This window comes from Budorcas taxicolor, chromosome X (assembly GCF_023091745.1).
Source record: "Budorcas taxicolor isolate Tak-1 chromosome X, Takin1.1, whole genome shotgun sequence".
NCBI classification, from domain to species: domain Eukaryota; kingdom Metazoa; phylum Chordata; class Mammalia; order Artiodactyla; family Bovidae; genus Budorcas; species Budorcas taxicolor.
The window spans coordinates 15,277,978-15,296,058 of NC_068935.1; the positions used below are offsets into that span (position 1 = coordinate 15,277,978).

Genomic DNA, 18,081 nt, shown 5'->3' on the forward strand with positions numbered 1-18,081 from the left:
TGCTCCAAGTTGGAGCAGCCAGTGTACTTTTTGTTTTACACGTATAGGCATGATTTATCTTGGACCAGCATGCTTGGTTGCGATATATTTTTAGGGGATATTTTGCTGTTCAGACTGTCCCTTGCTACGTGGACAATGCCCTGTGTGAGGGAATGTGAATGCTGTGGCCTGAGAGCTCTAAGGAATGTTGGTCAGATCAGTTGAGTGAGAAGCGGTCAGACGGCACTTGGGGGTCTGGAGCGTGGTGTGTAAAAGACTACTTGTACCTACCAAACCTGCTACTCACCAAGGGCTGATTGAGATAGCATTATATTGTTGTTGAACTGTTCGCATCAAAAGGTAACAGACTGTGACAAAAAATAAAATCTGAGTGAGGGTCGAGAATAGAGTTTGAGCCGAGAGTTAGGGGTCATTCCTCCTAAGAGCTTTGATTCAGAACAGAGACTATTTCCTGAAGAAATGAATAAAACAGACCTGTTGACTTGGGGAGAAAATTTAAAAGTACTAAAGGACAATGAGCCATATCAACTTTTCAGATAAAGGTGAAGTATGGGAATGGGACAGAAACAACAACAAAAATTATTGGCAAGTGTATTAAGTTTGGCTAAAATAAAAAACAGTGGATATAGGAAATAGTAAATCAAGCAGCTCATTTTTTGACCTTTATGTTTATGAAATATCCCAGGTACTTTCAAAAATCATCTTCCATTAAATATTTTAAAATTGTAATTAAAACTCTGTTAAGCCCCCATAGTTACTTCCGACTTAGTACACTTGATGGCAGTGAAAGTTAGAGACCTAAAATAAGAAAATTATTCTTGGTATTTTAAAAACAACGTCAAAATGAATTAGTTTTAATAGTCAGGGAGGGACTTCCCTGGTGGTTCAGTGGTTAAGATTCCGTGCTGTCACTGAAGGGGTCACCAGTTCCATCACTGGTCGGGAAGTTCCTAAAGCATGCACAGGCATAGTGCAGCCAAAAAAGAAGGAAAACAAAAATAGGGAAGCATTGAAGTGTATAGTTGTCAAAAATGTAAGGAAAAAAAACCCAGTTAACCAGTACATTATAATTTAACTCAGACATAGGCAGCAGTGATGCTTACTTTTGTGTTTTTGGAAGAATTTTAATACAGGAATCGTTAAATAAGGCACTATGTAAATAAAATTGCAGAAGACATGCCAATTTTAAGAGAGTAAATGAATTTTTAATACTTTCAAATCATTCAGCTGTAAACAGCACTCTACATGGGGATATGTGTTTACCTATTAAACAGGTTCCCAAATGATAATATTTGGTGTTTATTACTCTAATTTTATTTGCTATATAAACTTGAATCAATAGATATCATTTCTTTTTGAATAGTGTGTAGTTCAGAGTTTTCACCAATTTAACCTAGACTTTCCTGCGATTAGTTCAAGTCAGAGAGCCATTCCTATTGACACTGTAAAAATAAAAAGAAATAAAAGGTAAAAATAAAAAGGAAGCATGACCCCAGCCCTCTTAACTACAGTCTAATTTAATCTCAAGTTATCGATATTATTGTTTCAGTACTATCAGTCTGGAGTAATCCTATTTGATCTTGTTTAGTCCCTAAATGGCTCCAATATTTTGGTTAAAGAGCTTATACTGAAGCATTGTAATTAAAACTCTGCCCCTTTAGCTCACTGTGGCTAGTAACAAGAGAGATCCTCCCATTACCTGTGAAGGCCCTAAGGTTTCAAGTTGATGTGGGAAAAATGAAAGGTACTGTCTAGAAAACTCTGTCACTGGAACTGGCCAGCAAAAGAGAGTGCTGCTACTGCAGCTGCAGCTGCTTAAGTCGCTTCAGTTGTGTCCGACTCTGTGTGACCTCATAGGCGGCAGCCGACCAGGTGCCTCTGTCCCTGGGATTCTCCAGGCAAGAATACTGGAGTCGGTTGCCATTTCCTTTTCCAATGCGTGAAAGTGAAGTCGCTCAGCTGTGTCTGACTCTTCGCGACCCCATGGACTGCAGCCCACCAGGCTCCTCCGTCCATGGGATTTTCCAGGCAAGAGCACTGGAGTGGGGTGCCATTGCCTTCTCCGAAAAGCGAGTGAGAGAAAACAAAAGGGGGAGATGTCTAGAAAATTTATTTTCTATATAACCAAACTTCAAAGAAAACATTTAGCAATATATTTTTAAAATGAAATTCCTAGTTAAACTGGCCTTAAATTTATTCCTGGACTGTTTAAGTGGCAATGCCAGAAAAATCACTATGCTCTCACTACTGTAAGCAAAAGGAAGAATACATTCCAAAGTACAAAGGCAGGAGATTATAGGGTATGTTTAATTAGAAGTTCAGTTTTTAACAGAATGCAGATTACGTGTAGGAGAATAATAGGAAGGAAAGGCAGAAAATTAGGCTGGGGTTATATCCTGAAGGTCCTTGATTGCCAGGCTCAAAATGAACTTTATATCAAATTTACAAATAAAAGATAGTCCTACAAATAAATAACAGTGCATAACTCATAAAAAGGCATCTTGCTCTAATTTTTCCAATGTGATCTATTTGTATCAAATGAATTACAATAGGTTTTTAATAGCTTAACGAATTATTCTTGATTTGTTAGACTTTGAAAAAAGCTAGTAGAATCTTCATTTCCATTGAACTTAGAATATAGTTTTCTAACAATTCAAATTCTTGTTTTTCTCTTTAGACACTTTTAGTTCTTTGATTAATATTGCTGATTCTTTTGTTTGTTGGAATACAATATCGAGAAGCTTGTCATGGTTTATTATTTTGTGCTTATAGGTGATTGTTATAGTTGCTATGGTAAAAATTATTTTTGCTGGCATGCCAACTTCATTATGATATTTCTACTACAATCTATCTAAGTATGAATATATGCCATTCTATGCCAGCATGATTTGGAATTTAAGAAGTCTGATTCCTAATATACTTCATATATAAAGAGCATTATTAAAAATTATTGTGATTTGTATTACATCCCAAGGAGTGGTATTCCCTTCAAAGCAGTCGCTTTGGGAGACTATCCACTTATTATAATGCTGTTGTTATTGCTAAAATTACCTTTGAAACTACTCTTTTAGAATCGCCTTAAGGCTTGTAGCTCATTCTTTTGAATATCCTCAAATATCAGATCTTCATAGTTTGAAAGTAGATGTAATATAGATATAGCTAGAAATCACTTGGAGACAAATCTGATGTGGAGTGATACCATAACGACACCTGGTTTTTTTTGGTGATACATATGAAGGCAATTCCAAAATATTTTGAGCATTGATAGCATAATTTCCATCAATGTATAACCTTCCAAGATGACTAGGAAATCAACTTTTGTATGAATTTAATCGTGCTTTGTTCAGTATTCGCCAACTGCTGACTACATGCCAGCTCTAGTTACTGAAGACACTCAGCTTCCAGGTGTAGCTTCCCATTGCCCACACTGCTCTGTTTCTCACCAAATGAGAACAAGGCCAGAGGTACTTCCCCACTGATGTGCATTTAGAATTAATCTGCTTTTCCTAAATACAGTATCCAATGTACCTAATGAACTGCAGCCTTCCTTCATAACCTCTCCTGGGACATTAGAAAGCCTCTGATGGAGTGTCTGGTTCCTCTTCTCTTTTCTAGCTGTAATGTTGAACCCTACCATATTCTGAACCTTTCTCTGGCTGCCAACTCCCACCTCAAGAACCCCACCCTGCCTCCTGTACCCCTACCTGTGGACCAGGGTCCTGCTTTACCTAAATAGACCTCGCTGTAATCATGGCTATTCAACCTTTCTGCTGAAACACTGTTCATGTCCTGAAACTCTTGCTGCCATGTCACTGCCAAGCTGATGAGTATGCATGAATAGCAGTTCTCATTGCTATCTCAGATGCTGTATTTGGGACTTCTGAATGCCCTTCTTCTGGGTTAGCTCTGCTGGTTCCAGTTTCTTCCTCTCTCACCAGCCCACCGTTGATCTCTAGCAATCCTCATCATTGTGTACCTGTGGTGCTGGCACTATGTACCAAATAATAATGATATTTTTAGAAAGCTTTTCATATTTTTAGCAAACTCTTTCACCCACATTGCATAATATAGCCATCACAACAATACTGTGAGGCAGATAATGCTGGAATAATAAAGCAATTTCTGCTATATTTGTTTTTTAAAAGTCTCATTGTACAATCTCAACTCAAAATACCACTTATATCATTGCATCTGATATCTGGATCCATTTTTCCCTTTCGTTGTCTAAGGTAGAAAATGTTCAGTAAATGTTTTGCTTTTGATGTTAAGTAAATATTTAATGAACATATAATCAGCTAGGACTTTAAAAATATAAACAGGAGCCTCTTCATTTAATTTAATGTGTCAATTATTCATTTCCATAGCAGACTACCAGACCATACTGTGAGAGAAGATTGTTTTATTGCCTCTTATTTCACTTTTTCCAATTTAATGAGTTTTCAGTGTAATGAGTTTTATTATTAAGGTATTTGACATCATTATTAGAAATGATATTCATGCCCAGCAAAATTAAAATTTTAAAGAACCAATAATAGCTAACATGTATTGAGTACTTGCTATGTGCCAGGCACTTTTCCCAGCTCTTTTATGTGTATTAAGCTACTTAATGCTTGTAACAGCCCTATGAAGTAGCACTATTATCATTCCCATTTTATAGATAAGGAAAATGAGGTATAGAGAGATTAAATGATGTGTCCAGAGTCGCAGGCTAGGAAGTAAATGATAGATACATACCTAGGCAGCATGACTCCAGAGCCCTTACTCTTAACCACTGTGATATACTTGCCTCTATGCTAGATGTACAGAGTTACTTAACATTTGTTTCATACCCTTGACATCTCCAATAAGTATTCAGATCAGTTTTCCTTTTAAAAAGGAAAGTCATAATAATGGTAAAACATAAGAGTAAAACAATAGATTTGTAAACTGCCATTACATGCAGTTGATTTTGACAGGAGATTGTACCAGCACTCTTTTGAGAATCCTTTTATATTACTTTTCTATGCACAATAGAAACATTTTAATGGATCATTTAATATAAGTGCTAAAGAAGTTTTTCCTATGAATTAATTTTATAGAATAATGTTTGAAAAATATCAGCAGAAGTGTAGAAAAGATTCCTATTATATTTATGCCCAAATCACTAATAATAAGCCTAATTCTACAGTCTTTATTCAGGGTTTTCATTAGAGTCTGACACTTTCAAGATTTTTAAAAATCCTGAACTCCTACTCTAAATACAATGGTAGAGAGTATTTTAAAAGACTGATGTCTGGTTGATAGGAGTACAGGTATTTGTGATTTTCTTATTTCTACTTTTAATGTATTATTTCCTAAAATTTCCACAACAGACATACATAGTATCACTATTATAATCAAGAGAAAATTTATTTCCATGAACTTTCGCTAAAGTTAACGAACCAACTCACTAGAGGCCTCAAACAGCCGTATAATGCGAGGCATCATCAAGGGTTGATTAAAATTTTAAATAACAGAAAGTACAGGGCTGCCTGAGGCAAAAGTGTGAAATGAGTAACTTTCCTTGAGACATTCACCCCAGCAAACATCCTTTTCAGTTCACTAAATAGAATATACAGCTTAGACAGCATAAAAGAGATAAGGTAAAAAGGTAGTCTACATAAGTACATTTCTAAATAATGATGTACATTCTACATGACACTGACATACCCTTTCTCTAGAGGTAGAGTTTAAGAATGTGCATTTTAGTTAACTCCCCAGTGATTCTTAAGCACACTAAAACCTGAGAACCACTATGTAGGTGCTCAAGAAATGCTTGTTAGATTGAGCATGAAGGTTTAATAAAGCGAGCTGAATACTTCTGTCTACTTGCTGCCCTGTGAGTCTGTGAGTCAGCATAATATATATATTTGAAGGAGTTTACAAGGACTTTCAAGGAGGAATAAGAGAATGGAGCGACCCAGGGAAAGAAGGGAGATAGGACAATTTAGAAAAATCTTCATGTCTTAAATAAAATAGAAAACTAAAATACCTCTTTCTGATTATCTTCTTCCTCAGAATATGGAATCTGAAAATATGGAAACAGAAAATATGGATTTTGAAACAATTTCTTCAGTTACAGCATTACAGGCTCTCTCTAAGCTACTTTATCCTGAAGAGGATGACTTTGAGTCCGGACAGGTGGTCGTATACTTACAGATGAATTAGTTCTGATCACACTAAGTCGTGAAACTGTATTTGAACAACTTGTTCCAACCTTGCTGTGGGAGCAGGGCTGTGTCATCTAATACATTCACAGGAGGTTGCAGGGCTCATTATGCATGAGAGTATAACCTCTAGTACATTTCTAGCAAACATAATTATATTTTTTCTAAACTACCTGAACACTGAATAGGAAAATAGTTCTGTAACTATGGTAGCAATAGCCACATTTCAAAATGTTTGTCATTTATATTTATGGCCAGAGAATGCTTGACAACCAATGCAAAGAGTGGTAGCTAGGATTTTTAAGCCTAGACAATATTTCTATAAAGCAAATAATTTTAATTAGGCAGTATTAATTAACCCCCCCAAACCCTTAATTTTTTTGATTTGTCTACACATGAAAGCAGAACAGAAAATATTTTGAGCCAAATAATGGGACAAACTAGCTTCGGCCTATTAAAATTGGCTTCCGGCTGCATGCTCAGATAGAGCTGCGGAATCTAGTTAGCCAAATAGCATTTGGGGTCAGGAAAGGGAACCTCGGGGTGTCTTGCAGCAGCAAGATGGGCTTCATTTTGGGTAGGAGAGTTGCATGAATTGACCTTTGACTATTTCACACTCACTGCCAGTATGCTCAGAATACTCAAAATACTTCCATGTAACCCCTTGCTCTCCATTCTCCATCTCCGTGGATATTAGCAAACTTTGACTATCAGACTGCCAATGTGAAGGCACACAAAATTTGTTTGAAGGCAGAAATCTCCTAGTATAGAAGAATATATCAATTTGCTTTAAATTATTTTAATGTTCTTTGTTATCATGGCAAGTTTACCATGAATAAACCATCTCCCATGAACATACATATCATTTTTCTCCTCCCCAAATTCTTTTTTCCCATAGTGTGGAAAAACAAGTAGTATAATCTAAATAGGCAGCCAATTCAATGGTTCAGGTTGACACTGGATTGAGCTTCTACCCTCCAGGAAGAAGTTAGGTGGAACAGGGCAAGTAAGACTTGCAGATGGAAATAAAATTTGTAGAGGAGGGGAACTGAGTTGGCTTGGAACCAGAATTAGTAACCAAGAAGTTTTAATCAGGGAAAATTCTTAGTAGAGGCCAAAGAAAGAAAAATCAGGTCATTAGTAACAGCATTGAAGATATACAACAAATAAGACACAGAAGAAAAAGTTAAGAGCAATATACCAATAAGTTGGGAAGGCAAACTCATTTTTGCTACCTTAGCTGAGATAGAGTGGTACATCCTGGGAAAGGTAAGGTTATGCCATATAGAAAAAGTATAGTCAGTGCTTGAGAAATAGTGATCTTGAATAAAGTGAAATGGAACTTGTAACTGGAACAGATTCACAGATAAGAATTTATTCTGGTTACAAAGCCTCTTTCCTTTGGCATTTATGCATGGTGATGTTTATTTGCAACTAGAGGCATTTTCAGGGGAAAGATGAGTGCTTATGAGAATAAAGAGACTAGAATCATTTTACCAAATTGTACAATTTATAGAGGAAAATTACTATAATAATGTACAATTCTGTATATCTGGGTTATAAGCAATTTTGAGATAATTGGTCATTCAGACGCCACAGTACAGATATCATTAGAGGATATAGAATTGGAGTATCAGAACAGTGGGAGAATAATTAATGTTTCTAATGAACTATTAAATTTTCCAGGAGAGAAATAGCTTTTCATTTTTTAACATGCATTAATCTTGGGAACTGCAGAATGATTACAAGAGTGATGTGTTTTTGAAAATACATTTACTGTAAACAGCATTTAGAACTGTTGCATACACATTGGTTTATTTACACTATCCTCACCATGAATTGTTAAGAATATAGGAGATTGGGAAAGAATATGTCTGTTATCTTTTAAACTCACAAGGGGATTTTAAGACCTTGGGAAATAAGGTTCACCACTTTGCACAGATAACATACCAAGGATGTTCTAACTCTCTTACATATTGCAGGGTGGCATGAATTGCAATGATAAATTGCTCAGATAATTGGATGTAGATTCATGGTAGAGGCCAAAATGATAATCTTATAAAAACAATTGCCAGGTGGTTTTACTGTTTTTTATTATCCTGATCCATCTTTTCAAGTGAAAATTTTATTTTTAATTATTTATTTTCATTAGGTTAATCAACTTAAACTCCCCCTCTGTTCTGATATACTGATCCAATCACCAGTGTTCATAGAGGGCATACCAATTTTTGTCGGGAATGTTCAAGTTTTTATTTCTATGGATTTTTATTTGCTATGGAAGGAAGCACTCAACAAAACAAGAGGCCCTCATGTTCCAAAAAATTCTTTACCCTGATTGACTATTAGTATTATTTGTATTCTGGTGATTAATAACTTAAGAAAAGCACTGCAATTTTATATGACTTTAGTGATTTAAAAGAAAAAAAAGTACAGAAAATTATCTTTGGAGTTGCACATTAAAATGCTTGTAACACCTTAAGGGCTTCCCTGGTGGCTTAGTAGTAAAGAATCTGCCTGCAATGGAGGAGACACAAGAGATGTGGGTTCAATCCCTGGGTCAGGAAGATCCCCTGGAGGAAGAAATGGCAACCTACTCCAGTATTCTTGCCTGGAGAATCTCATGGACAGAGGAGCAAAGAATCACACAATTTAGCAACTAAACAACAACACCTTAACCACAGACATAGCACTTTTGAAGCAACTCTCTGGAAAGGAATAGTTACTGCCTGAGAAACTGTTGAAATGTTATAGATTAATTTATAACTAATAACCTACAGCTGTTGGAATAATTTAGCATAATAAAGACAGGTGAGATTTTCCACCAGCTTTCAAGGACAGACCCTATTTCTCTTGCCCAAACAGGACATTTTAACTTTTGTACTTGTCTGAAATCTTGGGAGATAAGGGCAGGATCCTGGAAAGGGAGAGTTAGAGGTGCTGGTTGGCCAGGGCCAAGTGATAAGAAGTTTTGACTGCCAGCAACGGAGTGAATTGGAGCCACAGAATCTGACATCAGCAAGAACAATTAGTAAAAAAAAAATGGGATTTTCTTGAAATATCGAAGAACTCCTGAGAGGGACCAATGAAGTGGTTTCCGGTATATTGAAGGTGTAATGTGTGTTATGGCAAATAGATGGGGAAATAATGGAAACAGTGAGAAACTTTATTTTGGGGGGCTCCAAATCACTGCAGATGGTGACTGAAGCCATGAAATTAAAAGACAATTGCTCCTTGGAAGAAAAGCTATGACCAACCTAGACAGCATATTAAAAAGCAGAGACATCACTTTGCCAACAAAGATCCATCTAGTCAAAGCTATGGTTTTTCCAGTAGTCATGTTTGGATGTGAGAGTTGGACTATAAAGAAAGCTGAGCGCCGAAGAATTGATGCTTTTGAACTGTGGTGTTGGAGAAGACTTTTGAGAGTCTCTTGGACTGCAAGGGGATCCAACCATTCCATCCTAAAGGAAATCAGTCCTGAATATTCATTGGAAGGACTGATGCTGAAGCTGAAACTCCAATATTTTGGCCACTTGATGTGAAGAACTGACTCATTGGAAAAGACCCTGATGCTGGGAAGGATTGAAGGCGGGAGGAGAAGGGGACGACAGAGGATGAAATGGTTGTATGGCATCACCGACTGGATGGACATGAGTTTGAATAAGCTCCAGGAGTTGGTAATGGACAGGGAAGCCTGGTGTGCTGCAGTCTGTGAGGTCGCAAAGATTCAGAAACGCCTAAGCAACTGAACTGAACTGAATGTGTGTTATACTTAGTTGAAAAAAGAAAACTATTCTGCTGGTGAGCCAGAGGCAGTCCTGTAAGCTGTGTGTTGGGGGGTATGTATGCTTGTGCAGAAGACGGCGAAGTAAATCTGAATTTGCCTGAAGACTGAAGTGGTTCATCATGTGTTTGACACTTTGGGATTGCTGTTTAAATTCACTCATTTAGTATCATGAGGTGGGGAGATGAAGTATTTCATACCCACGGTGGAAAGAAGTAAAAGCTATTAAGACTTTTAAATGAGTTGTTTGATGTCTAAATAGTTGGACTCTATGTAGTTGTTTGTTTCCATTTCTATAAAACGTTCCCATCCTTCTGTTCCCCATCTAACTATGACCAGACAACCGCCAAAAATCCAAAATCCATGTTATACTAATGCTTGGTTATAATCTTCAAAGAGATGAATGTCGCTCATCCCCCTATCCCCAGAAATACATGATTCACTGGGCTAAAACTGGGGATTTATTCTGATCAAAGATCAATTCTACCTTAGGGTCTATTAAACCAAGTGCTTTTTGAAAGGACAAGGAAAACACATTTAAAATAATACTTGACATCTGTCTCTTGGTTGTATAACAACAATGGATAATTAAACTGGGTAGCTCAATGAAATTGTACCTGGAAAGCTTATCAAATTTAAAGTATTACTGGTCATATAAGTTATACAAGTAGTAATTATAGAACATTGGACTTTTTTCTTCTCCTCCAGTTAAATAGTTCATCAGCAATGGGAGCCATGGGACCTGGAAATATTGGACCACCAAAAAGAGAAGAGCATGAAGGTAAGTTATGCTATAAGAAGTATAGCATATAGATCAATATAATCAGTATACTCTCTTCTTTGGGAGCAAAATTATAGGGAGAGTAATGCTAACACTAGCACTTATCAAAGATTAACTCAAATAATTGTAGGGATGATGAACAGCTATTTACATATAAAGATGCAGTTTTTACTCTATGTTGCAGATAAGTTGTTTTTCTAGTAATTGAAGTTAATTTGCCTTGAGTTATTCACATTTTGGGGCATGTTTCCTGAGATGGAAAAACAAGAAAGTCCATGTGGTTAGAGAACTTTTTAAAAATTATTTAGGGTCTAGTCTAGTTACCAAGATGCTTAGCTTCTTCACCTTCTATGCTGCTGTATTCTGGCAGTTTCACAGAATTCACTCATTAATTCATTAAATAAATATTTGTTGAGAGCCTATTATGTACCAAGTAGTATGGTCATCTCTGGGACTATAATGGAGATCAAAATAGAGTCATTTCCCCCTTTGAACTAATAGTCTTCTGGAAAACACAATAAAACAAATAATCACAAGATTTCATCTAATGTTGAAAAAAATTAAAGCCCATAGGGTGACTTATAAAGTCATGGGTCCAATAAACTAGAATAAATATTTTTTGGATGTTTTACTTGTGTTTTGGCTTGTACATTTTCACAGAGTTGAACATTTTACACAACTTAGAAAATCTAGAAAGTTCTAATTCTATTGGTCGTGTTACCAGAGGGTAGACTGGGAAAGGAAATGAAGTACTTAGGTAATTGTAAAAAATTTTGTCTGGAAAAATGTTTAAAATAATGACTAAAATGATGTCTGAGTGGACAATTTTTAAATTTCACTAGTTATTATTCTACATACTCAAGAGTATATTTGCCTTATTCAAGAGATATTCACTTCATAGAAGACTAGTTCAAATTTGGATGTATTTCTTTGCTGCCTGTATTTCTTATAATGTTATGTCTAATAATCCCGAAATTCTGAGAACAATGAGTCATACATAAAACTTTATATATAAAACTGTAATTATGCTTTACAAAGCCCATGTTGGATAGACACAGATCGTTTGAAAAGAACTGGCAGAATTGAAAACCTGACAACCAGGTACATTTCTGGGAATGCTTGAAAGACTCAAAATACTGTTCTGCACCTAATGTGGGTTGCCATTTGCTGCCCCAATAGTTGGAACAAATTCAAGCTAGGATTTTGCATGCTTATTTACTTTTAAACATTCGAATATAACATGTAGAAACCCAGGAACATGCTCAGTTTGACATAAAAGACAAGTAAAAGACATTTTCTTTAGAGCTCACGTCTACATGAGGAAAATACTGGATTAAAAATGATCATTGTCTCAACTGTTTTCGATTTCTTTCACTGATAGAATTTTTAAAGAATTATGTCAGGCTTGCATGCAGTTCAGTTGCTCAGTCGTGTCTGACTCTTTGCGACCCCAAGGACTACAGCTTGCCAGGCTTCCCTGTCCATCACCAACTTCTGGAGCTTGCTCAAAGTCATGTCCATTGAGTTGGTGATGCCATCCAACCATCTCTGTTGTCCCCTTCTCCTGCCTTCAATAATATAGCTTAGTACAAGATAAAATATTTCTACCCAAATCATCTTGATTGCTTGTTTGATTTGTTCTTTGATATAAAAATATTTTACATATGATCCTATTTGTTTCTGAAAAACAGCATAATATTTATTTGCATATATGTTGTGCAATATATTACATATATAATATATTTTTTATATTCAATGTTATTTTATGTACTAAATATTTATATATTATATGTTTTATATGTGTATATACACATATATCAGAGAAGGCAATGGCATCCCACTCCAGTACTCTGGCCTAGAAAAATCCCATGGACGGAGGAGCCTGGTGGGCTGCAGTCCATGGGGTCGCTAAGAGTCGGACACGACTGAAGCAACTTAGCAGCAGCATACACATATATGTGTGTGTATATATATATTTGTAGATATAGAGAGATGTGTGTATATACACATATACAGAGAGAGACTAGGAAGATATACACCAAAATGCTATCATTGACTATCTATGAGTGGTTGGATTGTAGATTATTTTATTTTCTTCTCTTTTGCTTATATATCTTTTCCAAATTTTCTACATATATTATTACAACTCTTCAATGTATTGGTTGTATGTTAATTAAAAACTTTAAGTCAACTGTTACTAATTTAACTTCCTTTGACCAAAAAACAAGCTAGTGATTACAAAAAGAAGATGTTTCACTTCAGTGATCCCAAATTTAATGTTAAGAAGGACAGGAGGAATTTCAAGGGGTAAAAGGGGCAGGAGGTTCAGCTTTATCTCCCCTTTCTTCACAGTCATCCCTCAAACTAGTAGTGAAAATTGTGAAGAAATCTGGAATCCAGAGGAAGTTTCAGAAGGAGCAGAGCATCATGATGTGTGGGATGTTAGAGACACTCCAGAGTAAGTCAAATGAAGTCAGGTACATGTTTGGGAGTTTTAGATGTGTCATCTAATACTGTTCTATTTTTGACAAGATTCACAAAGTAATTTCTACCACATAAAAGGTAAAACTATGGTGACACACAGAAGGCATGTGTAATTGATTATTTTTTTCCTTCTAGTGCAGAAACAATAAAACATAATACCTTTCTTTCCGTTATTATCTAGCAAAAGATGAAAAATACAGTCACTTCCATTATAAATTTATATTTAGTATCATTTAGTTGTATAGTGTTTAAGTACCAGTGGGTAAAACCAGCCCGTTAAATTACAAGCATTCATACAAACTAAATTATTATGCCATGTTTTTGTGTCAAAGACTTGCTTTTAATTACTCAGTGTTCCATAATCTGAGTAAAATGCTATGTTCTCCCACCAATTATCAGCTTTTACCTGGACTTATTTACTACTTATTTTAGTATTGTGTTTAGTATATTTTGCAGGCAGGATTAAAGGCTTGCTTTCTAGCCTTTTCAGTAGGAATCATAAATATGAATTTTAGAATTATCATAAAAAGCCTTGCATACTAATAAATGAAATCACTCATTCTTTTAAGATTAAAGTATGTTTACATACATAATTGAAATTAATGATTACACTAAGCTTTAAATATATGTATTTTAAAATAAAATCTTGGTTGAATATTTAGAATAGCTTGAAAAACAAAAGCAATACTTACTGAATTACAATGTACTTTAAAATTTATTGAAAACTTTTATGGTAAGTGATCTGAGAAATTTTTCAATTCCGACTATAAAACTGTGTCCAATATTAAAAAAAAAAAAACTATGCTTCTATCTTCTACCTCAGTTCTGAAAATAGAAGCAGTGGGAGGCTGCAGATAATTAACTGGAAAAAAGTAGTCAACTTTCAAATGAACAATGTTTAAAAAAAAGTAAATCTCATAAAAAGAGAAATCAAAGGGGATTTTAAAACATTTCCGTCTGCATCTTAAATATCAAGGGAGTGAATCCCAGGTTATGTTTATACAGTGCCCACACATTCCTGTGAAAGGTAAGAATTAAATCATTTGTTTGTCATATAGTTTAGTGAATGTCAAACAGCCATATGTGGCAAGCTCCAAATCTGAGTAAATTTTTACTTTTCATCCTGATGTTTGATGTTCTGTCAAAAGAATATCCCTCAAAACTTTAAATGAATAAGAACTCCAGTAAGGATATGAAGAAAATTGCTTTATAAGATTTTTTAATCTTTCCTTTCTATCTTATGCAAATACATTTCAAAATGTCCTAGTTGATAAAGAACAAAATGGATATAGAATGGGAACAGGCAGATCACAAAAGAAGCATCACAAGTTACCAAATAAAAATAATAAGGAGCTGAGCTAAGTCACTGACCTTAGAGAGAAATGTGAGGGTATTTATCTGAGAGATATTTGAAGGAAGATTTGGTACTTGATTAGATATGATGAATAAGAGGAGAACATCAAAGATGATGCTGAGATTAGTCGCTTGGGTGACTGGGTGAAGAGTGAAGCCATTAACTGCGATTGGGAATGTAGTGAAGTAGAACTGGTGGGAGTTGGAGTTTGGGTGTGTGGATCGTGAGGTGCCGTGGGACCTTCAGGCAAATATATATAGAAGGCAGCTGGAAAATTGCATCTGGAGATGAGGGGAAGGGCAACAGCCAGAGCAAATCCATGTGGGAGTCCAGGGCATGTAGATCAATATCTTTCTGTTTTGTTTTAACCTGGTTTCACCTGTGTAAATACCTGGGAGGTGTTAGAGTCTATTAAGAAAAAAGTGTTCCATCTCAAAATGCTGTTTACTCTTAGTCCTATTCCAACTCAGAGAAATCCCTCTTTCATCCTTGGGTATTCCTGTTCACAAGTGGTCAGAAGTTCAATGTTGTCCTTTAGTCTTTCTATCCAGAGATTTGCCTTTTCTTCATTAGAGTAGAATTAAACAGACAAGATTATATGTAAATGTTTGCTTACTTCATTCCATCTAAAAAGATAGGGTTCATTTATGGCTGGGGGTTTCTATAAACCACTGTATCCCTAGGGTCCAAAATTTGGGGCCTAGGAAAGTTTTGTGGATTGTCTTGTGTGAGGTAAAATACCAGGAAAATCATTCCTTGAACTAAGGATTCTGTAGATTCTAAACATTGTAGTTGTAGCTGTGCTGTCTACATGATCAGTATTTCTACTGTAGAATTTTTGAGGTGGAAAAGACAATTAAGAGATCTAAATAAGAGATCATTTAGTTCAAACTCACCCCTTTCCATAAATTGTACAAATCCAGAAGCTGAGACCACATGAGTTTGCGACTTGACCAAGATCACACAGTTAATGACAGAAAGAGTACTAAGCTTGGATTTTTCTCACTCTAATCTGTGGCTTAAATTTGGCAGAAGGTTTCTTTCTATTCATGAAACTCTGGATTATGGGCCCACTATTCTTCTGAGCCATTGTTTTCCAGGAAAGAACCTTCCTTTTTTCTTCTATTTCTACTGTTTATATAGCTCTGAAACAGTTAAATTTTATTTTTAGACAATAAAGTATATACAACATAAATCCTGCTTTACAGTTTTAGGTATTTTTGACTAAATTTCTGACTTCTATTTTCTTTATGTTATGCTACATGCCTGAAAAACTGCAAGCACTTTATTTATTTTGTCCTTTTATTTTTTGTAATAACATGTCCTCATAAGTTTCTAGTTTTCTGCTCTGTGACAGGAAATTGCTCTTTCATTTGAGTCTCTATATCACTGGCTTTTTTTCAGATATGAAATTGTATTCAAACAGCAGGTGGGAACAGAAGATATGTTCCTAGGATTGACCAGAAAGGATGCGTCAACTGCATGCTGCAAGGATCTAGTGGTAAGCCTCTCCCCTCTTCCCCATTTTCCATATGACCATTATAGTTAAATTGACTGTTATTCAAGGCTGTAAGCCCTTTAAAAATAGTGGTTGCTATGTTTGAGGCACTAAGGGAATAATAGAATAGACTGTTTGTTTAAAATTGGTAAACATGTACAAAATAAAATAAGTTTACACATGTGGATAAGATTTACAAATAAATAGAATCATATGATGTAACACACTATTTCTAGCTTAATAACACCACCCAATCTAGACTGAATTTTCTTTCATCCTAGTTCTGTCCTATCCATACCATCTGATTGGTTATTAATTTCTGATGAGTTGACAGTCAATCAGAATGAAATATTTCCTTCCCTGAATCTGTCTTATCTCTTATATCTGTATCTTTTAATGACTCAGCTTACATTAGGGAATGTAAAAGGAGATTTTTTTTCCCCTTAAATTTTGGATCTGAACTACCGACTTAACACTCTAAAAAGACATCCAAATTGTTGCTTTGCTCCCTTATCTGAATGATGTACAACATGTTGGAGAGCATCCTTTGCCAAGCAAAGGATGTTTGTTTCTCCAAATGATGTTTCTACCAGTGATATCAGTGAGACTACCTTACTGGATCTAACCAAGAGTGTGAAATGCAACTCACTTTGGCAATATACACTAGTAATTCTGGTGTTTGGTGCTGGGAGTTTATTTTTGAGAGTAGAGGCTGTGCATCTGTATTTTCCCATCCCTCTCTTAGAATACTCTGACATAGAATACTGAGGTGCCCATAGGAGATGCTTAATATTTTTCCTTAAGCAAATGGTAAATGGATTCTCTTTTGCATAAATTTCAGGTTTTCTCTTATTAACAAAATCTAAGACATTCAATTGGATCAAAAACATAATGGGAATAGCATCTTTAAGGACCTCAGGAGATTTTTCAAACTCTAATGAGTTAGGTTTCAAGTGATCTTGAAGTAATTAGCTCCCAGGGTTTTACCACTAATATTCAAATTTCTCTCTCTTAAATGACTGTAAGATTATGTTTTTGATGTTTGATATTGCAAATTACTCTAAACTCTAAAGAAATTTTAGGCCCTAAATAAATAAAACTGTTTTGAGCCTTTCTACTTCTCTCATGAAAATTGCTCAGTTCAGTTCAGTTCAGTCGCTCAGTCGTGTCCGACTCTTTGCAACCCCATGAATTGAAGCATGACAGGCCTCCCTGTCCATCACCAACTCCCGGAGTTCACTCAGACTCACGTCCATTGAGTCGGTGATGCCATCCAGCCATCTCATCCTCTGTCGTCCCCTTCTCCTCCTGCCCCCAATCCCTCCCAGCATCAAAGTCTTTTCCAATGAGTCAACTCTTCTCATGAGGTGGCCAAAGTACTGGAGTTTCAGCTTTAGCATCATTCCTTCCAAAGAACACCCAGGGCTGATCTCCTTCAGAATGGACTGGTTGGATCTCCTTGCAGTCCAAGGGACTCTCAAGAGTCTTCTCCAACACCACAGTTCAAACGCATCAATTCTTCGGCGCTCAGCCTTCTTCACAGTCCAACTCTCACATCCATACACGACTACTGGAAAAACCATAGCCTTGACTAGAGGGACCTTTGTTGGTAAAGTAATGTCTCTGCTTTTGAATATACTATCTAGGTTGGTCATAACTTTTCTTCCAAGGAGTAAGTGTCTTTTAATTTCATGGCTGCAGTCACCATCTGCAGTGATTTTGGAGCCCCCAGAAATAAAGTCTGACACTGTTTCCACTGTTTCCCCATCTTTTTCCCATGAAGTGATGGAATTGGATGCCATGATTTTCGTTTTCTGAATGTTGAGCTCTAAGCCAACTTTTCCACTCTCCTCTTTCACTTTCATCAAGAGGCTTTTTAGTTCCTCTTCACTTTCTGCCATAAGGGTGGTGTCATCTGCATATCTGAGGTTATTGATATTTCTCCTGGCAATCTTGATTCCAGCTTGTGCTTCTTCCAGCCCAACGTTTCTCATG

At 36.0% G+C, this 18,081-nt stretch overlaps 1 protein-coding gene across 1 annotated transcript in view; it reads left to right on the top strand.

The window, feature by feature from the left end:
- Positions 1 to 514: 514 nt before the first annotated feature.
- Positions 515 to 18,081, top strand: part of DNAAF6 (dynein axonemal assembly factor 6) — a 46,830-nt gene continuing 29,263 nt past the window's right edge. The window contains exons 1-5 of the mRNA XM_052663452.1: positions 515 to 547; positions 5,998 to 6,159; positions 10,678 to 10,750; positions 13,103 to 13,208; positions 15,993 to 16,089. Of these exons, the coding sequence (XP_052519412.1) occupies positions 515 to 547; positions 5,998 to 6,159; positions 10,678 to 10,750; positions 13,103 to 13,208; positions 15,993 to 16,089 (471 nt within the window). The remainder of the gene's footprint in view (positions 548 to 5,997; positions 6,160 to 10,677; positions 10,751 to 13,102; positions 13,209 to 15,992; positions 16,090 to 18,081) is intronic.